The 27,237-nt window shown below is 39.2% G+C and overlaps 1 protein-coding gene across 1 annotated transcript; it reads right to left on the minus strand.

The window, feature by feature from the left end:
• Positions 1 to 866: 866 nt before the first annotated feature.
• Positions 867 to 27,237, minus strand: ARCN1 (archain 1). Its single transcript, XM_068556833.1, has 10 exons — positions 27,078 to 27,237; positions 16,657 to 16,920; positions 15,980 to 16,159; positions 15,643 to 15,848; positions 14,632 to 14,796; positions 9,671 to 9,836; positions 7,794 to 7,941; positions 7,375 to 7,483; positions 4,729 to 4,933; positions 867 to 2,823 (listed from the first exon to the last, which is right to left on the minus strand). Exons 1-10 carry the CDS (start codon positions 27,078 to 27,080, stop codon positions 2,734 to 2,736), a joined length of 1,536 nt encoding a protein of 511 aa, XP_068412934.1. The 5' UTR covers positions 27,081 to 27,237; the 3' UTR covers positions 867 to 2,733.

The following is a 27,237-nucleotide window of genomic DNA, read 5'->3' on the forward strand; positions in this document are numbered from 1 at the left end:
ACTAACCTACCTCCCTACCTCCTCTATGTGGAATTAATTAACCCAGAGCAGGAACCACAAACCTCCTACATTAAACAGAACGCTCAGTCAGATCTAATTATTCTGTTAGTTTCCCTCACAAGAGGCCAACAAAAACTCCCCTTGATGCTGTGGAGGGATCAGCTGCCAGTCAGAGGGTGTGGCGTGGTTTTGGTGTGCTTCATTTCACTGGATTAACGTTACAGCCTCAGAGATCCAAGCCACACTTCAGCAACATTAAAGATACTTGCAATTTCTCTTGCAATTTCTCAAAATCTTGGCTTTCACCATTAAAATAAAAATTTATTCATTCCGGAAACTTACTATTCATCAGAGATTTGCCTTCCAAACAATTTGGTGACATTCAATAGTTTTTCAAGTTAAATAAAAAGAAAGGAAGGAAGAAGCCTTTTCTGAGGGAATTATCAACTTCCAAGGAAGGCCTTCATCACTCATGCCTGCATCACTTACTTACCACTGTTTGTCTAATGGGGAGGAGAATGCTCCAAGATATCACCAACTATGGTTATTCTTTAAAGATGAATCCTCATTTTTCTGACTCTACAACTGGCCCTGACAAAATTAAGATCAAAAGCCCGTAAGTGGCATCAAATTCAAAAGCTACACTGTCAGGAGTGCATGTGTATGTGTATATGCTCAAATGTAGAAAAATACACAAGAAGACACAATACCTGTAATAGGGAGAAAAGGCAATGAATACTCTCAGAGAGAGATTATTTCCTCTTAAAGAAACATATCATTAATTTTTAATCTTAGATCCTGTTACAGCATTCTGAAGACACCAAAGAAGACACCAAAGTATGAGAGAGTCAACAGTCTAAAAAACATTCATTTTATAATACCTTTTATTTGATTAAAGAATCTGCCTTCTTTGTGTACACTGGAATGTTATATTCCCTATGTATTTTACAGGGTTACAAAACTTCTCTCATTTTAAATATTACCCCAAAAGTAATTTTAGAAAAAAAAGTTTTTGTGAAACTAAACTTCACTTTAAAAAAATCATATGGACAAGCAACTCTCAAACAAAACTGAATTAATAAGATTTCTTGTCTACTTAACTACATGACAGATTTTTTGTTCCAGTCCCCTTCTTCAAAAAAACCTTATGTGGAAACCAAGCTAGAGATAAGGATTCTTCCCTGATGCAGTTAAGGGAAAGGGAAAGGCCAGAAATTTCTTTGGCAAACAATTCCATCCATGGCCATTTGTGTGTGACTGCTCTGCTTCAATTACAGTACACTCTTTGCAGGGAAGGCCAGATGTTGTTCAGAGTGGGAGTCGTACTCTCCAACCAGCTGAAAGTGCAGGAGGTCATCTACTGTCATCTGTCTCTTCCCCCTGTCTGTGGCTGCAGCCTGGCAGCAACTCCACCAACTCCCAGTGCAATACTGGGTTAAAAGCCAATGCTGGGCTGGCTGATGTAGTCTTCTCCATTGAAGAAGTAATGGATGAGATGGGGCGGAGAAACAACCATTACATGATGACACTAAACAGAAAAGGCTTAGGGGAGAAAAAGGAAGGATTTCAGACACAGGAACAGAAAGGCTGCTGAAAAAATGCTGGGCAGGCTAGAATGGAGTATATCAATGCCTACACAGCAATATAATCAGCTGGATCTTGAAATGCTAAAAACTTGGTGGTGAAAATGGAGGCTCCTTGATAGTTCAGGACCAATGGGATTGGCACAAAGACTCACTGAACCTACAGCCTCCAAAATCATAACCTCACGTCTGATAGAAAGGAAAAAACTGATGACATAGAGAACATTCAGGAAGAGGGAGGTGGTGAATCTCAGGAATGTGAATGGATTACAAAGACCATTAGCTATCATGTTTTAGCTGAAGTACCCAAAATATGGAGAATGGAAGGCTGGGTAGCACCAGCAGCAGACATGATTACCTGTGGGTGTGAAATCCCTAACTGGACATGACCATTCTCCTCCCAGACACCTTGAAGTGGGGGCTATACCATTTGAAAGCTGCTTCTCAGCTGTCTTTAATATTGACACAAGTGGGATTCACACTAGTGTTCTAAACCAGAGCAACAAGCCTGCAAGGAAAACAGCCTGGCAAAGGAATGGAGGGATGAATAGATATAGGAAAAGGACATAAGACATCCTTATCTTTTAACTTCTAGACCCCCTACCCCTCAAGCAGTTCACCTGCATAGTCCAGAAATCAAGAATGGATTAGATCAACCTGTTCCCGGAGTGCCAAATACAGTGCCTATATGCAGATGATCTCAGTGCTGGATTGGATATATAGAAAGAAAAGAACTGAAGGTAAAGGAAACGAGTATGAAAGATTAAAACCTTCTGCAGAGAAAACTTTTTAAAAACAAAGTACGAAATATATTTAGGGATTAAAATAAAAAACAACTTAGGTGATGGGGGACAAAGTGTTTAACTGGGGGCATTCTCTGGAGAGCTTGCTTTCCTGCTGGCCAGTAAAATCTGCCAAAGAAATCAGCAGCCTTTCCCTTTATGTTTGTGTCATTTCTTTGCCAGAGAATGTCTCTGTGACACTGAAACACTGAGGGTGAGCTGAGGGTCCTTGCGCTCAGAGAATCGTGCACTGTATTTGAAAAAAAGGGTCTCCAATGGCTTGCAGGTTTGGACAAAACTCTTCAGCCACTGTTGGCTTCTTCTTTATTAATTTGAAAATTTTCCTTTTCGGTTCCCTCTTCTTGGTATTACAGAATTTCATACTTATCCACTAGGAAAGTGGTCTCTGTGGAAAACCTTACAGGGCTGTTTCCATCTACCTGGGTCACTTTGGTAACCTAGGAAAACAAACAAAGAGTAAGGTAAAGCAGAAGGACAGCAGGTCTTTAAGGTGCTGGCTAAATTCTCAGTACAGAACAGATCAAATCCCCTAAAGCAGTATTAAAAGTAACTCAGAAAAAAAAAAAAAAAAGTAACTCAGAAATACTAAAAAAGCTCAATTCACAACTGCAGCTCACAGTATCACTCTTCCCTATCAACATGATTAATCCGCTCTCTAGATAGAAAAGACAACTGTTGGGATGACATGTAGAGTGGTATTAATATTAAGTAAAAGGTCCAGAATGAGTGGCCACTGCCCAGGCTCTGCCCTATAAAACCTATGAAAGTCATAGACATTCTATCAGGATGATCAATTAACATTTTGATCCAAAATGCAACATTCTAACAATTCAACATTATTTGTTTAATTTGCTCTCAGTCTAAGTTGTTCTATCATATTCATTTTCTAGATATGGCTGGGTCCTTCTAATGAGATTTCTTTTTATTTATTTTTTATTTAAACGTACTTTTTTTTTTTTTAGTATTTATTTATTTGGCTGCGCTGGGTATTTAGTTGTGGCAGGCGGGCTCCTTAGTTGTGGCATGCGAACTCTTAGTTGTGGCATGCGTGCGGGATATAGTTCCCCGACCAGGGATCAAACCCGGGCCCCCTGCATTGGGAGTTCAGAGTCCTAACCATTGCACCACCAGGGAAGTCCTGAGATTTCTCTTTATTAATAATAACAGATGTCCAATTTAATGAACTACCTGTAACAATGGTGCACATAATGGCACCAACACAAAACTTAAACCATTGATTCATATTTTCTAGTGAGGTTCTGACAAAGCAATTATACTGTCCTGTTCTTCAAATGGTCAGTAACAGGAAAATGTCTTGCGTTCAACAATGTGCTCCCAATACTGACGGGGTTAAGCCAATAACTGAAATGGGGGGGGGGAGGGAGGGAGGGGGAGAGAGGGAGGGAGAGAGGGAGAGAGGGAGGGAGGGGGAACGGCTCTTTGGAATCATCCAGCAGATGCAACTATAACTTCCCAAGCACTTTCAGGAGAGACAGAGACCATCTGGGAAGATAACCAGAGTAACAAGCAAATCAACAAGTCAGAGGGGAAGATAACAGTATAAACTCGGTGCTTATAATGCAATTTGAAAGCTGGAAGAACAACGAGTTAAAAATAATGATCTGAAGGACAGTTCACAGGGAAATCCGTGGCGGTCCAGTAGTTAGCACTCAGCGCTTTCACTGCCATGGGCCTGGGTTCAATCCCTGGTCGGGAAACTAAGATCCCACAAGACGCATGGCACGGAATGAATGAATGAATGCATGAATAAATAAATAAATAAATAAACAGTTCACAGATTTCCCCTGCTTTGCCTGCCTACCTTAAGGACAAGGTTTACAACAGAACTGGCTTATGATTATCCGTATTAATGAAGGGAAGCTATGACATAAAAGAACACAAAAACTGTATCCATTTGTATTAGAATCACCTTTTTTGGCAGTAATTTTGTCTTCCAAATAAACTTTCTTTCATTCCTTGGGATCAAACCAAGGGACAATACAGAAGGCATTACTAAGTCATGTGTTGAGTGTTTTGGCAAATGGATTTTAAGATACATGAGATTATTAAAAAAAACAGGCAACTAAGAGATATGAGTCTTGCACAACCCATAAGTACTTTTATATGTAGTCATTTTCAATTTCTTTACTTCGTTTGATCTAGAGAGGAAAACTGAGATAAAGCAGGTGAAGAACTGACCAAGATTATACAATGAGGCAGCAATGGAATCCACGGGGGACATCAGCTTTTCTGATTTCTGCTCTGACCATGAAGTCATGTTGCCTATCAGGTTATCTGTCCTACCACTTTCCCCATATAAGTTCTCTATTAAACAAGGGTACCTGTATGTTACAGTAATTTTTTTTGGAGATGAAGGAGACTTGAACAGGGAAGAAATCATTGGGCTGCCCAGCAATGCTGAACTCAAGGCTGCCACTCTTATTTTTGGCATCAATCACTGGCAGGCACCACTCCAAGGTATTTCGTCGACTGTCATGTCGATATTCGCCATCAATCTCACCAATCACCGGTGCGCCGACACCAGATCTGTCACAAGAAACATCCGCGTCAAGTTAGCTGTCCAGAGCTAGAAGAACTATGCCAAGGAAAACCAGCCCCAAATTTGATTATGCTCCTCAAATTCTGCCCACTTTTATATAGTCCTAGAAAAAATTAGACTCCCTGATAACTTCAAGGACCCTTACCTTGGCCAAGGGTCTCATTCATTCCTTTTGTAGGTACAGATATATGCAACCATAAGTAATGGGCAAACATAGTCCTGGGCTGCTCCAACTTATGGACTAGATCTGGAGCTGGCAGAGGACTGAGACTGACAAATGTGTAAAGTGGGATGTATTTCCCAAAATACTGCACTAATGGTTTGCTGCCTTGTCATGATGGAATTTTAACATAGTGTAGCTCTCTTCATAGATGCCAATGAGGGGAAAAACAGGTTGATAATAACCGTGGGGGAGAACTTAAACACCATTATGTGGTTATTTAGAATGGAGATGAATCTGGACCTTTGAGAGGAAGTTTTTAAAAGATTTTAGAAGGTTTTAAAACTTATTGTAGTTGATGCCAGTGGGTTTATTTGATTTATAATCCAGTAACTGAACTTTACTTGATAAGTGAAAGCACAATTACCCCTGGGCAAAATGTGAACGTGATGGGAAAGAGAGATTATTACATAGTTGTCCTTAGTCTGCAGGAGAACCAGGGCTAGTCAGGACGCACTGTGCATCCCCGCACACGGCTGACAGGCAGTGCCAGCTACTCCTACACACTCTAAATTTACCATCTTTTAATTCAGCAGTGACATCCAATGTTTGCATTAAAGGCAGGGTAAATAAGGGAGACAAAGAAAACTTTAAGGGTGATATAACACAATTAACTCTTCCCTATCAATTTTATGGTCTCAGCTGTATATATGTTTCTTCCCTTTGCCCTTGTTCCAATTCTGATTCTGAGATCCTCTAATTTGATCAGTTCTAGACAATAGGGTAAAATGCTGTCTAAGGGTCTCTTCTGGAGACTACTGCAAAGTTGAACTAAGACGCAGGAAACCACCATAACCACAATTACAGGGTAGATGGAGAGGCCTAAAACTTGTGGCATCCTAAAAATAGTCTAGTAAAATAAATCTTGACAAAATAAAACCCACACCTGCCACCAACGCCCAAGTCTCACAATGGTTCAAGGCAGCCATCTATTGTTCTGAAATAATAACCAAGCTGTGAAGAATAAGATGATTAGCCCATTAAAGGGGATATTGGTAATAAAGCATATTTTAAAAAATGGAAATAAGAATGACTAAAACCAGACCTGGCCATGTAAAGGCCTGAATCAAACTACAAATAAAAATTAATTAAATTAATTTAATTTTAATTAAATTAAAATTAATTTGAACGAAACTACAGATTAAATTAGAACCATTTTCTCTGTAATAGTAACTGAGAAATTTAATAGTATAGACACACTAAGAATTCACTTACTGGGTATTCATAATTAAGCCCTGTACTTAATCATGGGGGTGCTGAAAGGCAGAGGAGAGAAGCAGGGATTCAATGCTGAAGTAATAATAGTTCAGTCACTAGAAATGCTAGTGAGGAGATAAACTTAAAGTAGAGAGTATTTCCAGATGATCCTAGAAAGTAGGCCATTTAGGCACACATCAAAAACTTACCGGAACTAAACTTCGGGGGTGATGCATAGTTTTGTTATCTTAACTGTGATGATGGTGCACACATGCCAAAACTTATCAAACTTTATAATTTAAACACGTGTAGTTTATCACATGTCAACTATACCTCAATAAAGCTGTTAGAAAATTTACTGAAACTAATGCAGATATCTTGTTTCAGCAAGAATAGTACCCTTGAAAACATAATCTCATCTTTAGTTGAAAATTTAGAGAACAAAGTGAAAAAGAAAAATTCAGTCTGACAGACTCAATTCCTTTAAGAGGTGCAAAACAAAGCAGAGAAAGTCTGACTGAGAATTGGCTCCTCCTTCTGGAAACCTTCATTACTACATGAACAATCTGAAGACCAATAGCTGAAAACACAGCTCTAGAACTATAACCAGCTTTGCTTGTTTGGCTTTAAAATCAGTAATATCCACTCCTTTAAAAGTGTACAGCTCCATGCATTGACAAATGTATCTTGTAAGCACCATTACAATCAAGTCATATAACATTTCCATCATCTCCAAAAGTTCCTTTGTGCTCCTCTGCAATCAAATGCTTCTTCTCTTTGCAATCAAATGCTTGATTTCTGTTGCAAGAGTAATACCTTTTCAGAATGTCTTATAAGTGGCATCATATAGTAAGTATGCAGCCTTTTGTACCTGGCTTCTTTCACAACTGGCCTTTATGAGAAACAAACATCTTAGAATGGATAGCCAGCTAAGTGCTGCCTCCAAAACGAGTTCCAAAACACTAGTTCTAAAAGCTCACTATAGAAAAAATGATTATGTGGGGTACTTACGGGAGTGGGATGGTGATAACCACATCATTCAGTTCTAAATTATCTTCTTGTAGCTCATACTCTATGTTGACATCACAACCATTTCCACTTTCTGAGGGCCAGCAATTAACTGAAGAGAAAAGCAAAGCAGGTGTATTAGAACATTAGAAAAAGAATGGAGGAAAGTTAAGATGGCAAATCAAAACTGACAACTGCAGGCCTTAAACATCCTAGTGTAAACTACTAAAAATAATGGTTTCAAAATTAAAGGTATTTAAAATTTAAGCTACTTATTACCAAAATACACTAAATATAGCACTGAGCCCATTTTGAAAGGTCATTTTGTCAAAAAGAATTGTGGCAATGAAGAATGTACAAGCCAGGGCTATTTCTAGTTCTCAGTGCAGTCTAGCTTAGTAGGATTGGGCAGAGGCACTTACTTGTCAGTGGAATAAAAGACTCCTCTGTGGTTTGTAGTCTCCACTTTAGCACCCCAACGTCACTACTGACTGGAAATGACTTCTCTGGGTTCTTCAAGCCAATTAGAGATTCTGCAGTGAAAAGTTTTTTATCCACATTTGGATGGGTCTGAAATGAGAAGGGAAAGAAAACTTCTGAGGTTCAGACATTATAAGACAGGAAATAAATTCCTTTTGGTCTTACATGGCCCGTAATCTAAACATCTAAAACAGGGTGCCTAAAAAATTCCAATTATTTTTGATTTTGAAGAAAGATTTCCCTTCTTCAAAGACTTTTAAAGATTTAAGACATTTAAAAAATAGTAATAAAGTAATTTCAACTCTAAGCCATTTTGTTTGTAAGTAACAAGTTAGTAACTTTGTAACTGAAAAAGTTAAAAGACCATTAACCAAGTCCTTTACAAAAATACTTCATAGGGAGCAGCCTGATGGTGAGGCTAAGCTTGCCAAATAGAAGACTAGGGTCAGACGTTGATCAGCTGGCTGGGTCACATAACAGTCCTGGCCTTATACTAAGGAGACAGGAGAGGGGAAAAGCTCTGTGGAAAGTTTAGTTGCAATTTTGCCTAGAGAGCTAAAGTTGTGCAAACTCAGGCCAACTAAGATGGACTGATCTTTTTAAAAGAAGTCACATTAGGAGAAAAAAGGAAAAAGAAGTAACTTTTGGAGAGCAGATTACATAGACTTTACGAGCCAGCAAAGCTACTGTCAAATAATATAAGTACTACCTCCAAAAGACAACTGTGCGCTGGTTATGAGTGGAATAAAAAGTAGACAAAACCACTTTCTTCGCTGAAAAGGCTTTGTTCTTGTGACAAGAGATATAAGATCAACCATCTAAATAAACTGTAACAAGAACAACTGTAATAATATAAAGAAGGTCTCTTACATAGCCAGGTAGGTGGAACATACATATTCATTCTTAAGAATTTTACGTACTTTTCAAATATACCATTAGATATTGCCCTTCAGCTAACAAAACAAGCACTGGCAGTTTATATAGTAGCAGCATGAGTAAACTTAGTGTCATAACCTGTTTTAATAAAATACCTCCTGGGCTTCCCTGGTGGCGCAGTGGTTAAGAATCCGCCTGCCAATGCAGGGGACACGGGTTCGAGCCCTGGTCCAGGAAGATCCCACATGCTGCGGAGCAACTAAGCCCGTGTGCCACAACTACTGAGCCTACGCCCTAGAGCCCATGAGCCACCACTACTGAGCCCGCATGCCACACAACTACTGAAGTTCAGGCACCTAGAGCCCATGCTCTGCAACAAGAGAAGCCATCTCAATGAGAAGCCCACGCTCCACAACAAAGAGTAGCCCCACTCACTGCAACTAGAGAAAGCCTGTGTAAAGCAACGAAGACTCAATGCAGCCAAAAATAAAATAAAATAAAGAAATTTAAAAATAAAATAAAATACCACCCTATTAAGTTTTAAAACTTTGTTGTTTTTTAAATTATATTTCAAGCAATATCCTAAATGAATTTACTCTTTGCATAATAGTAACAAATATGCATCTCTTTGTACCTTTGTTAGTGAGTATGAAGTCATTTATTAGATTTCAAAATGACCTTTCACTCAATTCCAGTATTAAAAGGCCATACTAATACAGCTGCTGTCAATCATTCCCAACTGGCTTGGGAAGGCATTTATCAATTCAAGGCTTCCACTGTAGGTAATAAATTAACTTCTTTCCTATGCATCTAGAATGGCACTAGTTATATAAAGTTAAATAATCTTCTGTGTTCTATGGTTCACACAAGGAACTCCAGTTGAGAAAGACTGTGTTAGGTAGACAAAAGCCTTAATACTCCCTTATCAAAAGCCTCTACACACCTGTAGCTGCACCCCTTTCTTGTCTTCATTTTCCACATGAAGACGAATTCGGCCAAATTTATCATCTGAGATCCTAAGCATGATCATGCCATGCAACTCCATATTCTGTAATCCTCCATCTCGTCCACAGGTTAGTGTGATCTTTTCCTCAATCTTCATGTGCACACTGTAGAGAAAGAATGATAAATCTGCTCAGACAGGTAAAAACCAGAACTCCCTTTCTCCAGGGTTTAATGGTGATTAGCCATCAGCAACTTATTTAAAGGTGCTGCAGCCATGTGTATCAAAATTTAAAGCATTATATAAACTATCACATTTAGAATGGATAAACAACAAGGTCCTACCTACTGTATAGCACAAGAAACTATATCCAATCTCCTGGGATAAACCATAATGGAAAAGAATATTAAAAAATAATGTGGGGACTTCCCTGGTGGCACAGTGGTTAAGAATCCGTCTGCCAATGCAGGGGATACGGGTTCGAGCCGTGGTCCGGGAAGATCCCACATGCCGCAGAGCAACTAAGCCCGTGCGCCACAACTACTGAGCCTGCATGCCACAACTACTGAAGCCCACGTGCCTAGAGCTGGGCTCTGCAACAAGAGAAGCCACTGCAATGAGAAGCCCACACACCGCACAACAAAGAGTAGCCAGCCCCCGCTCGCTGCAGCTAGAGAAAGCCTGCGCACAGCAATGAAGACCCAACGCAGCCAAAAATAAACAAATAAAATTTAAAATAAATAAATAAAAATTAAAAAGAATGTGTATATATTATATATATGTATGCATAACTGAGTCACTTTGCTGTACAGCAGAAATTAGCGTAACATTATAAATCAGTTATACTTCAATTAAAAAAAGAAAAAAACCTTTATCCCTAAAAAATAAAATAAAATAAAATAAAATAAAATAAAATAAAAGCATTACACCCTTTGGTTCAGCAAATCCTCATCCTACAGATAAATTCTCACCTGTGCAAAACAATGTAAGTTATTCACTGAAGAATTGTTTGTAATAGCAAAAGTTTAGAAACAAATGTCCGTCAATAGGGGGACTACTTAAATACATAAAAGTATATCCACAAAAATGAATACTGGGCAACTAGAAAAAAAATAAAGAGGAACAACTGAAAAAGCTTTTTATTTGAAAAAAATTTCAAAAATTAAAAAATTAAAATTATAACAGAAATACATGTATACCCTTTTTATGTATTGTTAACATTTTATCCCATTTGTTTTATCATTTGCACACTGTCTCTATATAAATATATTTTACTTTTTTCCCTGAACCATTTACAGGTAGAATATATACACCATGGCCCTTTACCCCTAAACATTTTCAGAGTGTATTTTGTAAGAACAGGATATTCTTTCACATAACCACAGTACTGTTATTAACTTCATAAATTTACATTGATACAATACTTTAATCTACCATTCATATGCCAATTTTGTCAGTTGACCTAATAATGCCCCTTACAGTAGTACAAGGTCCAGTCCAGGGTAAGGTACTGCATTTGGATGTCATGTCTCTATAGCTTCAAATAAGGAAATTCTTGTCTTCAAAATAGTTAAGTGAAAAAAGCAATTGGAAAATGTATCTAGTATGCCACCACTAATGTATAAAAAGGAGAAATACAGAAATTATACCATGTTTTTATTCATCTATACATAGACTACCCCTCTTGGAAGATTCACACAAAAACTAGTTAATACTGAGACTTCCCCGGCATCCAAGTGGTTAAGACTCCGTGCTTCCACCGCAGGGGTGCGAGTTCAATCCCTGGTCGGGGAACTAAGAACCTGCATGCCATGAGGCGTCGCCAAAAAACTTTAAATTTTTTAAAATTTTTTAAAATTAAAAAAAACCTAGTGAATACTAGTTGCCTCCAAAAAGAGAAACCTGCATGGCTGGGCGGGAGGAAGAAGTTTTAGTTCAATACCCTTTGAACCTTTTGAATTTTGAACTACATGAATGTATAATCTAGTTTTCAAAATAAGTAAAATAAAAGGTGCTACTGCTATGGGCAATTACTAAGTACAATCTATCCATATTCCTTACTAAAACTATTTTTAGCTGGGTGAACTGCAGAGGCTTAAAAACACTATTCTGGCATCCTACTTTGTTCTGTTCTAACCTCTAAGACTTCCCAGAAACAAAGGCATGAGACTCAAGACCACAGAGGAATGTATCTTATGACAATGCAGGGTCTCATTTACCTTCACAAGCATTTGCTCCATGCTCAAGAAGTACTTCATCATTCAGAAAAAAGTCTCAAGTCCTCTCTAGTACATGATGGTCTCCAACATCTTACTAAAATAGTGTCAAGCCTCTGTCTCCCTCAAAGCAACTACTAGGAATAGCACAGGAGCTTTAGTGATTAAAGAGATTTACCCTGACGTAACCCTGTTCATTTCATACAGAAGAAGACATACAACATACTCCTCTTTTATGCACACCTGACAGAGGTATCCTCCCAGACTCATCTTTCACTTGACCTCAAAACCATCAGTAACAGTAGAAGGTCTGGGCTTCAAAACAAGAAATCTGAGTCATGAATATGTGAACTTGATAACTACCACTTAAAAATGTTACCAACCAGTACCACAAGTCCTGAGATAAGAGACAAATCAAAATATTCTATACTGGGTTCAAATACTTAAAAGGCAAAAGATAATACATTATTTGCTACTAAAGATATTTATAAATTTTGTCCTCCTTAAAACTTAATTAGAAGGATTTCCCTGGTGGCGCAGTGGTTGAGAATCTGCCTGCCAATGAAGGGGACACGGGTTCAAGCCCTGGTCTGGGAAGATCCCACATGCCACGGAGCAACTAAGCCCGCAAGCCACAACTACTGAGCCTGCGCTCTAGAGCCTGTGAGCCACAACTACTGAGCCTGCATGCCACAACTACTGAAGCCCACGCACCTAGAGCCCATGCTCTGCAACAAGAGAAGCCACCGCAATGAGAAGCCCGCGCACCGCAATGAAGAGTAGCCCCCACTCGCCGCAACTAGAGAAAGCCTGCGCACAGCAACGAAGACCCAATACAGCCAAAAATAAATAAATAAAAACAAATAAGGAGGGAAGGCCTTGAGACATCAACCACCACATACTCAACCGTCTCATAAGGCCCCTGGCCTAGGAGCCAGAATGAAAATATAAACTTATTACGTGTTTTCAGAAGACTCAGACTCCTAGCCTTCCCTAACCAACAATTCCAATCTATAGCTCCTTTTTTTTTTTTTTTTCTAACTTCTTCTGGTTTAGAGACCTTTTCAAAGATGAGAGAGAATGTCAGAGCCCTAGATGAGAGGTGGGTTCTCAGCCCAAGGAAGAGGTGTGTTCCCTTGGATCCTCCTCCTTGCCTCAAGGTTCCTACAGATAGTCCAGGGCAAGTCTGGATCTGAGACTGAGCTCTAATGGCTTAGTAAAACCATGGGCAGGAATGTCTTCTACCTCCCCACCTCTTGGCAGCTTATATGTACACTTCTCCAGTAAAGCCTCAGACTCCTTTCTTAATTATAGAGGAGAGGCATCATAATCTTATTAAACAGCCCAAGGAAGAGACTCTGAAGTTTAACCCTTCATATTCTAAAGAGACGTTAGATGGATTTGCACAGGGTTGAAGAGATAGGGTGTCTTTAAAGATAAACTTGAAGAGTCTCCCAGGAGGATAAAGAGACCTTGATTGAGGCATTTGTCTATCTCCCTGTTTACCATATGCACTACATCTAAATACTGGGTGAGAATTTACATTTACATAGTGCTTATTGATGAATGTGGTATCTTTTGGTTACCATGACCAATTTTCATTCTTAGGAAATTATTTCATTTCCTGAGAAAAGAAATAGCCTCTTCTTATACTTCTTTTTCTTCTTCTTTTTTTTTTTTTTTCCTAGTAAATATTAGGAAGCATGAGGCATAGGAACTGGAGTCCAACCTGCTTAGATCCAAATCCAAGCTTGGCCACTTACTAGCTGTGTGACCTTGGGCAGTTATTTAATTCTCTGTGCCTCAATTATCTTACACGTAAAATGAGAACAATATCTGCCCCATAGGTCTCCCCTGGTGGCGCAGTGGTTAAGAATCTGCCTGCCAATGCAGGGGACACGGGTTCAAGCCCTAGTCCGGGAAGATCCCACATGCCACGGAGCAACTAAGCCCATGTGCCACAACTACTGAGCCTGCAATCTAGAGTCTGCGAGCCACAACTACTGAGCCCATGTGCCACAAATACTGAAGCCCGGGCGCCTAGAGCTCATGCTCCACAACAAGAGAAGCCACCGCAATGAGAAGCCCACGCACGCAAACGAAGAGTAGCCCCCACTCAACGCAACTAGAGGAAGTCCGCGCGCAGCAATGAAGACCCAATGCAACCAAAAATAAATTAAGATTAAAATTAAAAAAAAATTAATTAGAAAAAGACATGCCAAAATATAGTACAGTGCTAATCATAGCTCTAGCCCTCTAATTCCACTCCATTTTAAGAGACAAAGTACACACTAGGCACAAAGAAAAGTTATTTTTGTTTAATTTAGCCACCACACAGTTGATAGAAAGGTAAGTTCTAAACTTAATAGAAAACAGATGGCTGAGAGCCCCCAATCATGTTTAAAGGGGGGAGGGGGGAAGACCTCATGTTAATACCTAGAATGTACTTTTTTAAAAAAAATTTTATTTAAGTATAGCTGATTTACAACGTTGTGCTTAATTGCTGTACAGTAAAGTGACTCAGTTATACATATATATATTCTTTTTCATATTCTTTTCCATTATGGTTTATCACAGGATATTCAATATAGTTCCCTGTGCTATACAGTAGGACCTTGTTTAGAATATACTCTTTAAGTGTTTTAAATCTGGAAAAATTAAGACACAAAAAGAATTTACAGTGCATTGAGATAATTTTTTTTTAACACTCTGTGGTCTGTTCTTACTGAAAGAGTTACTACTTACCTCTCCATATTAATGGGTGGAGCATGCACTTTGGTTGCTTCAGAAGTACGCTTGCCCGTACTGGAGGACATGATAGTTTCACCTTCAGATTTCAATTTGTCAACAAAGTTATCTACTTCCTTTCCTTTGGCTCCCAGTTTCAAAGCCTTGCTAGGGCCTGAAGGCCTAAGTGGAAGAACACACACATACACACAAAAATACACACATGATTAAACAAGTTAAAAACTAATTAATAATTCTCTATCATTGAAGCTTTCCTTGAAGCTGTTCTTTAAGAGGAATGTGAATACCTCAAGGAAAAAACACAAGCTTCCTAGTGTCTAGTGGACAACTAGACTATTCCCTGCCCGAACTGACAGCTGGGTCACAATCAACAAGTAAGCTTCAGGAATTCCCTGGTGGTCCAGTGGTTAGGACTCTGTGCTTCCACTGCAGGGGGGCCACGGCTTCATCCCTGGTCGGGGACTAAGATCACGTATGCCACAGGGGTGCAGCCAGAAACAAAACAAAAAAACAAAACAAAACAAAAAAACCCATATAAGCTTCAAGTACCCAAAGACCAAAGGTATACTTTCATAAGCATGTGTGATCTGACGAAAACTTTGTACCTTCTATCCAGATAAATATACCTGTGTGCAAACGAACTTTTTCACATAATTTCAGGTAGTTCAGATTCTCCCTTAAATCCATTCATGAACACTAGATTAAAAATACATGTTCCTTAAACAGTTAAATATCCCCTCTTCTCCCAAAATAAGGCAACTCTCATAGGAAATTGAGATCATGTTATAATTTGTAAAAGAACTCTCTTTTACACAAAAGGAAAAACACCACATTCAGATTTCTCCTTTATCCCCATATTATGCAGCCAAATTTAATATTACATCTTACTTCATCAAGTCACTCGTTATTTCCAGTTTGCCTAAAAATCAGATATCACTCTGAGATACACACATACAGCCTTCATCTGTCATTATAGGATTGCATTCTGGGTGATACAGTGGATTATACCTGGCTGGTGCAGGTGCCACTTTTGGTTTATCAGTTTCAATGATGGTCTCTGTGATCATAGCAGCTGTGCTACCTCCAGACACTGTGGAACTTCCAAATCCCCCAAATCCTGGTGCTTTTTTGCCCTGTCTCTCTGCATCTCTTCGGGCCTGTTGTAATTCTTTTGCTTTACGCCGCATCTCAGCCTTGGCTTCACGTTCTTGAGTCTACAAGAAGATACATACTTGGATGTAGCTTTGAGTACAGACTAGACTAGCAAATAAAAAAGGGAAAATCAGATAATGAAGCCTAAAAGAAAGATATACAAACCAGCAGCCCCAGAGAAGACCCTATTTACCTCTCTGACTGCTCTGAACACCTTCTCCTCATGAGAATCCATTTCTGTGAAGGTTCTGATCTGTGCCAGGTTAACATTCTCCCGGTATCCCAGGGCAACAATTTCATCAAATGCAAAAATCAAATCAAAACAGTGCTCAGATATTTCATTCTCTTCTAAGGCTCGGCAATATTCAGGAATCTAATCATGGAGAGCAATGGAAAAGAAAGACTTAGAATTTATCAGCAGTTTTGTTTTCCAGTTCTTATCCTTTAAAATACACAAATTTCAATAAGCCTAAATCCCTTTATTAGCTCCTTCTGCTACTCTGTATTTTAAGCAAGTCTGTGGCGTAAAGTCTTTGTATGTGTGTGGCTACATCAACAAATCTTACCTGAAGAATATTATCTAAAAATATGGCCAAACAAGTGTCAGAACCACAAAGGCAGGTTAGAGTAACTGCTAGAGCAATGGGAAACAAAAGGGCAGTTCTCATATTCTCCTTAGTAATACTTACAGTCTAGGATACCCAGTAAGTGTCTGCTGAATGAATAGGAGCTGTAGTAGTAAGATGCTGGGATGAGGGCTGGGGGCATAGAACATGCAAACTGATAAGCATCAGCTGCTTTGGGGGAAAAACAGTTTTACACAAAAAATTTAAAAACAAAAACTGTAACCCGATATTACAGGATTCTTACCACTCTTGAGAAGAGCCTTAGGGTCTCCAGATCTTCTAAGATGTTGCTGTTTTTGGTAGTGATCAGTACCATGTACAGTTTCTCCATAGGCTGGTAAACATATCTGACACTCTCTGTTTCAACAAATGTGTGTTGTTTTCCAGTGTTCATGAGCTTTGGAAAAGCTGCTAACAAGCCCTCAATCCGAGTTCGGGTCATCTCTACAAACTGTCGAGAAACAATAGCCTTTCCTGCTTTTGTGCAGACTGCTGCTGCCAACAGCACCTGCCGGGAACATATAAATAAGTACTAATTAATTATTTCTTTACATGTGTTTTCTCAACATCCTCAGATCTTCTGTAGAATGGTACACTCAGTTATTTAGTGATGTGACTACTATTAGAATGCTGACTTTCAAACTCTACTTCATTGCTCTTTTAATTATAGTATGTCATTCATAAGACAAAGCTAAAGTAGAGGGAAATGAAGCTATTACTCCTGTTTTTCAATAACATACCTAGAGAAAAACTTAGTAAAGAAATAATTTTTTCTAGGTCTACTACACATACATTATGAATGGATCCCGTGACTCAAAACTGGGTTGCCGGGCTTCCCTGGTGGTGCAGTGGTTGAGAATCTGCCTGCCAATGCAGGGGACACAGGTTCGAGCCCTGGTCTGGGAAGATCCCACATGCCGCGGAGCAACTGGGCCCGTGAGCCACAATTGCTGAGCCTGCGCGTCTGGAGCTTGTGCTCCGCAACAAGAGAGGCCGCGATAATGAGAGGCCCGCGCACCGCGATGAAGAGTGGCCCACACTTGCCGCAACTAGAGAAAGCCCTCGCACGGAAACGAAGACCCAACACAGCCATAAAAAAAAAAAAAAAACAAACAAACTGGGTTGCTCTCTGCTTTGGCAGACCCATAAAGAAGAGCTTAAACTTTTTCTAGGGAGAATAGAGATCTCCACAGCCAAAAGGGAGGTCTGATCAGGCAGACTGAAGATTTATACAAGGCCCCTGACCTTTCCTTTCATTTTTACCTAGAATATGGAACCAATCTAGTGAGTCTAAATTTATCTTCTGCTCTTTGATTAACCTTCCCATCCCACACTATCTTACCTCCAGACATGCAAACAATCTGTAAAATGAAAAACTAAATGACTCAATGTTTCACACAGGTTTTGACACTGGGCAATGATCAAGACTAACAGTCTTTTTTTCAGAGTCTGGCATTTCATTAAACAAAATGAATAAAGCATCAAAGAAGATAAGACCAAATGCCATTAGCAGAGTAGTAAGAATATTAAGTACAGTGTTAATGGTCTCTTCAGTACAGGAACCCAAAAGTTCACAAGGACAAGTAACAAAATGACTATTTACACATTTTGGAAGCCTCAATCCTAGGATACAACCTCTGAAATATCAACATCCTACTGGTCAGGCTTCTCAGCTTTACAGAAACCTGTCCTCTACAGGTGAGCAGCTTGAAGAAAAAACAAGTTAGTCAATTTGAATAAATATTCTTATAGTTTCAAAACAGCAATACAGTTTTATAATAATTATAGGAGAACACAATGTCCTTATTCATCAAGGATAGGACATTCGGGTATTTGGGAGATAATTACCATCACGCTTATTTCCAAGCAGCTAGGTAAAAACAATTTATATTGAGAAAGTGTTTGATCTATATCCTGCACAAATAATTTCCCTCTACCAAACAGATCTGTATTTTTACTGATTGATTTGCTTCCAATGAACATCAGGCAAATTTTCTCATGTGAAATCTCAAGAATAATGCTATCAACTGCTCTATTTCCCAAATAACAACTGCAAGTTTAGAAAGAAGCTCATTTAAGGGAGTTATACAATTTTATGTTCCTGAGTCTATAGACTCTATATTGAAACTTACCTTAATTATTCCAGCATAAAGTTACGTTGTATAGAATTAAAAAGTTAAAAAAAAGAAAGTAGTTCTACAGCATAAATAAATACTCTTAGGAAGAATCTTGTTTTGTAAGTTATATCCTTTTAAAAAGACAAGAAAATACTTTAAACATACAGAGAGGTATAGAGTATAAAATTACAGTTGGTTACTTCAAGAGTGGCAAATAAGCTAGCTTAAAAGTCCCAAAACAGTCACTTTCTCCAAAATATTTATAATTTTTTAAATAAATAGTTTGTTTTTTTTAAATAAACAGTTTTGTACTTAAGAAATGTATCTTTCACCATCACCAGCTACTTGGGAGGTTTCTGCTACCACCCAGGCATGAGGCAAGAAGATATACTGAGGGGAGTAAAGGATCCCAGAAAAAGAATAAAAATGCAACAAGGTTATGACCCATTCTTTTCAAAGGAAATCTCCCACCTCATGTCTTTAACTTTACTATTTTGTTGTTGTTGGCCACAGAATTTTATTTAATTCAGCTTTACTGAGGTAAAATTAACATATAAAAATGTGAGATATTTTAAGTGTACATCATGGTGATTCCATGTCTTTTTTTTTTTTTTTTTCTTTTTTTCTTTTTTTTTTTTAAGTTTTTGGCCACACCCCACGGCATATGGGATCTTAGTTCCCCAACCAGGGATTGAACCCACGCCTTCTGCACTGGAAGGCAGAGTCTTAACCACTGGACCGCTGGGGAAGTCCCAGTGAGTCCATGTCTTTAATTTCATTTTTTTCTTCTAGTTTTATTGAAATGTAATTGACATACAGCACTGTAAAAGTTTAACACGTACAGCATAATGATTTGACTTACATACATCATGAAACGATGACCACATAAGTTTGGCGAAAATCAACTGTCATAATGTTATACAAATGGGTTAAAATTTCCAAAAGTATCAATATATGAATTCGAAAAGTGTCAAATATCAAAAAACTCAACGTATAAAAGTTCTAAAAAACTGGTAATTCAAAAAGAAGACCTAGTGATGATGATGATGCTTGTGAAGAATTTGGATAAACTGTTCCATGAACATAAGAACAGAAAAAAGGAATTATTTCTCAATTAAAGATCGTATTTATGTAACTTTAAACAGTATGTATAAGTAAATTATTAAATACTTTAAGAACATATTTTTAACTACTTGTGCTATAGTCCTAAAAGTTTTATATTCTGAAAAGCTTTTCTTCTTAATATTCTCATCAGGTAAATGAGGTATTCCCTTATATTTAGGATCGCCTCACATTGGTTTCTCCTTCTCCCAACGACTACGTGAATTAGAAATAGTGTTCTAAATCTGCGAAGAACCAAGTTAATATACCAGGAAAATTAAATGACTGGAAGTGAGACGATTTGGATCCTGGTTTCTGTTCTTCTATTTACTATCTGTCTGACTTCAGTTACGTTTCAGTCTCTCTTAGCTGCAGTTTCCTCAGAAAACGGAGCATCGTCTGACTACCTCACAAGCTATTATTATGAGGACCAAATGAGTGTAATAAAACTGTAAGCCAAAGCTATACAACCTATGCCACAAAATATGTAAACGTAAAACACACACACAATGTAAAACAGCACCATTATTAATAATAAACTTGCCAAGAAATGCATGTCATTAAAAAATCTGTCACTTCAAGGCAATGGACTTTTACCTTTGTGGGTTTGGCAATATTTTAATACTCAAATAATGCAAACAGACTCCCCACAAAATTTTACATATAATGTCAGAGAATTCATAGATCCTCTAGAGTAGTAATTCTCAAATGACCCACAGAGAATCACTTTATGCAGTGAGAAATATTACTAATAAATAGGAACACATCATAAATTTAACACTTATACAAGCGCTCCTCACCAAAAAAAAAAAAAAAGGGCCGAGAACCACAGTCCTAAGAAGTATGGTACCCCACCTTAGAATTTTATGAGGTTTTGAAGGAACAGAATAAGCCACAGTAAAGATACTAAGCACAGCACAATTTAAACACTCGAAGTCAAAAGTCTACTCAGAGAAAGGACTGCTCAGACCAAACCTTCAGACCTATATAAATATGCTGATTTAATACAAAGCCCATGTCTAACGTACCTAATAATAATAAGCCTGTTAGAAACAGTAAGAAGCCTGTTTGTATGTTTCAGGGTAGTTCTTAGGCAGCTGGAATTTAAAACACCTCCATACCATACGGATAGAGTTTAGGTAAAAATTAACATCAAGGCAACACGAAAGGGAAATTAAAGGCAACCTGTAACCAGAAAGGTGTACGCTATGTAGAGGGGCAATTCACCCACTTTGCTTTATTGATTGGGCGTGGTCAAAGGCTAATTAGAGACAGTGGCAATCTCCATTTTAGCAGTATTATTATAAGAATTAACTAAATAATTATTTATTGGACACCTACTATACACACTAGATGCTCTCTGGGAATACTATGAGGAAATCAGTAAGACTGGCATTCTTCTCTTAAGAAATCTGGTAAGATCTCAAAAGTTCACACCCAAAAAAAATAACTTTTTTTGTAACTATGTATAGTGATGAATGTTACCTAGACTTATTTTGGTGATCATTTCACAATACATACAAATATCAAATTATTATGTTGTACACGTGAAAGTAATATGCTATATGTCGATTATAACTCAAAAAAAAAAGGCAGCAGCAGGCTGATAGGGATAAGACACAAACATAAATAACTAATACTAGGCAGAGTGTGTTAAGTAATGCACTATAGGAATTCAGAGGAAGAAATTACTTCTAGCTCACAAGATCACTGATGACTTGATGGAAGAAACAGCATTTAAATTATGCTTTGATAAATCAGGGAATTTGAGTATGTAAAGATGAAGAAACAGTAGGATAAAATAGTAGGTCCCAAGCAGGAGAACTCTGGGACTCTCTTGAGACATTCCACTATCCAGATATAAGCAGAATAAGGCTCCCAAACTAGGACCAAAGTGCCCAACACTAAGCATGGCTCTAAACCTCAAAACACCCAAGACACCACAATCACAGGATCCACAAAGCTGACACAGGTTTCTATTCACTGTTACCCATGTTAATAACACAGTTATTAACATGGCTGGAAGGCATGGTTAGCTCGAAACAAGATAAATTTAACCTATCCTAAATTAACATTCATCTTAAATGCCTTTAAATAATTATGCTTCCCTTCACATAAATGTTTACCAATTATTAAAAAATAGTTTATATCAAAAGGTAGGTTAATTTTTCCTACTGTAATTTGATCTGATTTTCTTTGGGGAAGAGTGAATAAGTTTGATTCTCTATACAGTTATTTTACTTGTTTTTTACATTTTTGGAAAAGAGCATTTAGACCTCAACCAAACTTTCAAGAGCCCTGGATCGATTTATAGATACAAAAACTGAGGGTCCAGAAGTTACGTAGATGATCTCTTCAGGACTGTTTAAAAAAACAAAATAAAATTTCCCATTAGGTTACACTTTGTCAGACAACTCTTCTCTTAATAATACTTAAAATGCTTTGAATATATTGTCATTTGTTCTTGGATTAAATAACAACACTCTCCTACCCGGCTTTAACTACATGGATCAAAAAGTTCCTTGAGTAAAGAAACCTGGAGAATTAGGTTTCTGTTCTGCCTCTGCCACTAATTACGTTACCTTGGATGTCACTTAATTGTTTCTTGAAATATCCCTAAAATAGAGGTTAGGGACTTCCCTGGTGGCACAGCGGTTAAGAATCTGCCTGCCAATGCAGGGGACACGGGTTCGATCCCTGGTCCGGGAAGATCCCACATGCCGTGGAGCAACTAAGCCTGTGCGCCACAACTACTGAGCCTGTGCTCTAGAGCCCGCGAGCCACAACTACTGAGCCTGCGTGCCCTAGAGCCTGCGCTCCGGAACAAGAGAAGCCACCGCAATGAGAAGCCCGCGCACTGCGATGAAGAGTAGCTCCTCCTTGCCACAACTAGAGAAAGCCCGCGCTGCAACGAATACAAAAGGCAGCCAAAAATAGGGCTTCCCTGGTGACGCAGTGGTTGAGAATCTGTCTGCCAATGCAGGAGACACGGGTTCGAGCCCTGGTCTGGGAAGATCCCACATGCCACGGAGCAACTAGGCCCGTGAGCCACAACTACTGAGCCTGCGCATCTGGAGCCTGTGCTCCGCAATAAGAGAGGCCACGACAGTGAAAGGCCTGCGCACCGCGATGAAGAGTGGCCCCCACTTGCCACAACTAGAGAAAGCCCTCGCACAGAAATGAAGACCCAACACAGCCATAAATAAATAAATTTAAAAATAAAAAATAAAAAAAATTTTAAAAAAGGCAGCCAAAAATAAATTAATTTTAAAAATAAATAAAATAAAATAGGTTAGTTTATGTGAAAATAGAGGTTAGTTTATGTGAAAGTGCCTTTGCATCTTTAAGATTCTATAAGTGTAAGCATCTGAAAACTTTACAGCAACAGAAAATGTGCAATACCTCCATTTCACACCCACTGCTCCAGTGGTTAACTATCAATACTTTGGTTTTTTTGGGTTTTTTATTGGTGCACAGGCTTCTCTCTAGTTGTGGCGTGTGGGTTTTCTCTCTCTAGTTGTGGCACGGGCTCCAGTGAGCCTGGGTTCTGTACTTGTGGCCCGTGGGTTCCACGGCTCATGGGCTCTGTAATTTGTGGCATGCAGACTCTCTACTTGAGGCGCATGAGGTCAGTAGTTGTGGCACATGGGCTTAGTTGCCCTGTGGCATGTGGGATCTTAGCTCCCTGACTAGGGATCGAACCCACATCCCCTGCATTGGAAGGCGGATTCTTACCACTGGACCACCAGGGAAGTCCCACTATCAATACTTTGGAACCATACATTAATATTAAGCTGCCAGAAGGCAAACTGCCTAACCAAAACAAATCATGTGTGTGTATAGTATACGTGTGTCAGATAGCTGCCATATCATCCCTTCACCCCCACTAGTGATAGAGGTCCAAGCATAACAGGTAGTAATTCAGCATAAATACGCATAATTCCCTAAAGAAAAAAGTCAAGGACTTCCTTGAGCCTCTAAATGCTTCAGTATTCCTCACTTCCAGAATTAGCCAGTCACTTTGTTCCTCGTAGTTCACTGTAATGATGATATATATAATAATTCATGATCATATTAAGGCCAGCTTCTACACCTGTCATAGAGGACCATTTCGTCTTTCTTGTATGCATGAAGTGATTACAGATAAAATCAAATCGGGGGAAGATTACAATAAAATACAGAGCACATACAAAACCAAAACCTGAAGTTACTCAGTGAGAGTTTTAAGCTCATCACAAGTTTCTGTTCTAAAACAAAAACCTGTAGAGTATAAAAATAAAAGGACATTGTTCTCAGTTTCTGCAGTGTACCTTCTATTTGGAGAGTAAATAAGATGGTAAGTCAAAAGAAACCCAAGAAAATCATTTTCATCCTTTGCTCTCCTCTCAAACAACAATCAAAAAAAAATACATAAAGAATACAATAGCTGTGCAGCTGCTGTATTGTATATGAAAAAGAAAAAGAAAAAAGAAAAACCAAAACAGTAATAACTCCCTAACTGGGAACTGTTACTACTGTGTAGGATTTCAGTCTCCCCCTACCCCCATCATGTGTAGGCCAGCCATACAAACCCAAATCTAGCTTCCTAATAACTAATGACTCTTGGGAACTGAACATATTGTGATCATTTATATTTAATGTGATCACTACAGTAAATTTACTCATTGCCTATACTTAGTAAATAAGAAGAGAACAGGGGGCTTCCGTGGTGGCGCAGTGGTTAAGAATCCGCCTGTCAATGCAGGGGACACGGGTTCGAGCCCTGGTCTGGGAAGATCCCACATGCCGTGGAGCAGCTGGGCCCGTGAGCCACAATTACTGAGCCTGCGCGTCTGGAGCCTGTGCTCCGCAACAAGAGAGGCCGCGATAGTGAGAGGCCCGCGCACCGCGATGAAGAGTGGCCCCCGCTTGCCACAACTAGAGAAAGCCCCCGCACAGAAATGAAGACACAACACAGCCATAAATAAATAAATAAATAAATAAATAAAAAAGAAGAGAACAGCACTCTGTAGATATAAGTAAAGATTTTACAGATTAGGGCTACCATGAGACTTAATATCAAGTTCATTCAAACATAAGTTTACTAAGAAAAAGAACTGACTATAATGATATCTGACAAGTGTTAAGAAAATAAGAACATGTTCTCATTAATTTGCAGAAAGCTAGAAAAAAAGATCAATCAAAAGATGCTTTTTTTTGTACTTCATTTTATAACAAAGTCACCACAGGCCATTTGTTTTTCCATTTGTTCATTTATTTCTCTAGGAGGACTTTGTAGTGTAGGACATTTTGCGCCAACTCCAGTAACTAAAGCTAAAGGAAATTTATTTTTCAAAAATCAACATTTACATACTGATATCTACAACTTACCTTAAAGCACATTTGAAAAAAAAGATGGCTACAGGGATGAATGGATCATTACATGCGTGATAAAGCAAGAATAGTGAAATGTCAATTACAGAATCTAGCTGTTGGTTACACGGAGTGTTCACTGTAAAGCTCTTTCAACTTTCCTACATGTTTGAAAATTTTATAATAAAATGTTGAGGAAAAATCAACTTTCAGAAGTTTGGATACAACTTTTAGATCCAAGAAATCTTACAAAATGTTACCCCATTTGGACCTTTCTTTGTCCAGGGATCTCTTTGTAAAGGAACAGAACCTGAAAACATTACACAGAAAAATACTTAATAATGTCTTACAGAATGTACTGAGATAAGTTGTTCTCCAGAGTACACAAATCTGTAGGTATCTGGATCATGCCAAGTCCCAAGTAATTCAGAAACATATGCATATTTAAACATGACACAACTGTATGTATATGCACACATGTCCAAATAATAAGCAAAATTTATATTTTTATATTTATCACTCAACACCTAGGGATCTACCATCCCTCTGGTTATCTATGAATTAAAAATCGTAGTAGGAAAAAAAATAGTATGAGGTTCCAAGAACTTTTCAACAAACAAGGTTTTTGTAAATATTAACCTACATTTCATTTATATAATACAAGACTTTAATTTTGCTTTTAATATTACACTATACTCTGAAATGCACTACAGGTACATCCAGGATGTATAAAGGAAGTAGTTTAAAAATCACTACCCAAATACTAAGCCTCCTAGTGGACACGAAGAAAGGAGTTTTGGGAAATTTTATGTCCAACATAAAAGTTTTATGAGGTAAACCTACTTGATGCAATTTATATGCCTGAAGCTGAAGAAAACCTTTCAGTGGTTTAAAGTCCAAGCATGAATGCCCCCCCCCCCACCATCCAAGTTCTCATCTAAAAAGGTCGTGAACAGAACTTAATGATTGGCACCAAATTATACTGTCATCTCTGAAGTGTGTAGGAAGATGCTTGAAATCAAATTAATAATCTATTGACAAAAAGAGAATTTAAAAAAAAGAACGTCCTTCAAAAGACTGAAGGGCATAAAGTGCACTTAAAAAAATTACTAGCTTGTCTGGAACCACAAAATTTCTCCTACTTCATAAATATCCACAAATCGTCGTGAGAAAGCAAGATGTAGTGGAGTGAGCACTGTTTTGTACCATCTCGCACCCACGTTAATTTTAACAATAGATGAGAACACAAAGATAATGCAACTGAAGGCAAGTAACAGGTCCCAGAGTATAAACCCCTCCTCCCTCCTGTGAGATATCTGATTACTATACGCCACATCCACATTTCACTTCACCTGAAGGACAAGCTCCCTGAAGACAGAAAGCCTGTGATATCGATAACTCGGTTCACATTTTCCCAATGCTCTTATACACAGCGTATACTCAATCACACTGACAAATGGACCCACCTAATATCTACAGAAGTAGGTGGCAGGTTTCTGGGACACTTGGGTCCGACAAATTAATGTCAGAAGTTACTCCTTCCTGTTCTATGCCTCCTTTCGAACCTTCCTCTATTTGTCCTTTTCAAACAAACTAAAGAAAAAGTCCTGAACACTAATGGGTTTAGATTTCAAACTTCAACGGCCTACGGAACACCGGGGATGAGAGGTGAGCTGATTACAGAAGGAAGAGAACCCTCGAGAGGCCCAGCTTGCTGCGCCTAGGTGCCCACGGAACCTGCTGGACACTAGCGCCCAGGTGCACAGCGTGGGGTCCAAGGGACATCACTAAGAGGTTCTTGCAGAGCAACAACCCTGGGCCCGTTTTAGGGCCCGGGTCCCGGCAGAGGAGGGTGCCCAGCTGGTTGCGGGGGAGGGGTGTGGGCGCGACCACAGAGGGACTGGAGTCAGGTCCCTCGGATCTCCCGGGAGGTCGGGCACAGGGTGCGGAAGGCCACCCTGCTCCCAGAGCCCCGGGGAAGCGCCCAGCTCCAGGCCCTCGGGGCGGGGCTCCTCTGGCCCCAGCACAGGCCGGCAGCAGGGAGAGCGGTCGAGCAAGGCCGGGAACCGGGAGTTGGGCCCGGCCCGGGTCTTACCATGGCGACGGCGGTGGTGGGGCGCACCCGCGCTCCGGCGCCACTGCAGCTAGGGCTGGGGTCGGGGGAAGGGGAGCACCGGCCGCTCCGGACCTGCTGCCCCCGACAGGAGAACCGGCCACTTCGCCTCTTGCCAAGATGGCGGCCTCGAGCCACGTCT

This window comes from Eschrichtius robustus, chromosome 11 (genome assembly GCF_028021215.1).
Source record: "Eschrichtius robustus isolate mEscRob2 chromosome 11, mEscRob2.pri, whole genome shotgun sequence".
In the NCBI taxonomy this organism is placed as follows: Eukaryota; Metazoa; Chordata; class Mammalia; order Artiodactyla; family Eschrichtiidae; genus Eschrichtius; species Eschrichtius robustus.

What these genes read in the sequence shown, in the direction of transcription:
- ARCN1 (XM_068556833.1), bottom strand. An exon ending in TAAGGCTCTTCTCAAGAGTG is followed by an intron (nt 16,160 to 16,656) that starts GTAAGAATCCTG and finishes CTCCATGATTAG; the next exon opens with ATTCCTGAATATTGCCGAGC. An exon ending in CCACCCATTAATATGGAGAG is followed by an intron (nt 9,837 to 14,631) that starts GTAAGTAGTAAC and finishes CTTTCTCTACAG; the next exon opens with TGTGCACATGAAGATTGAGG.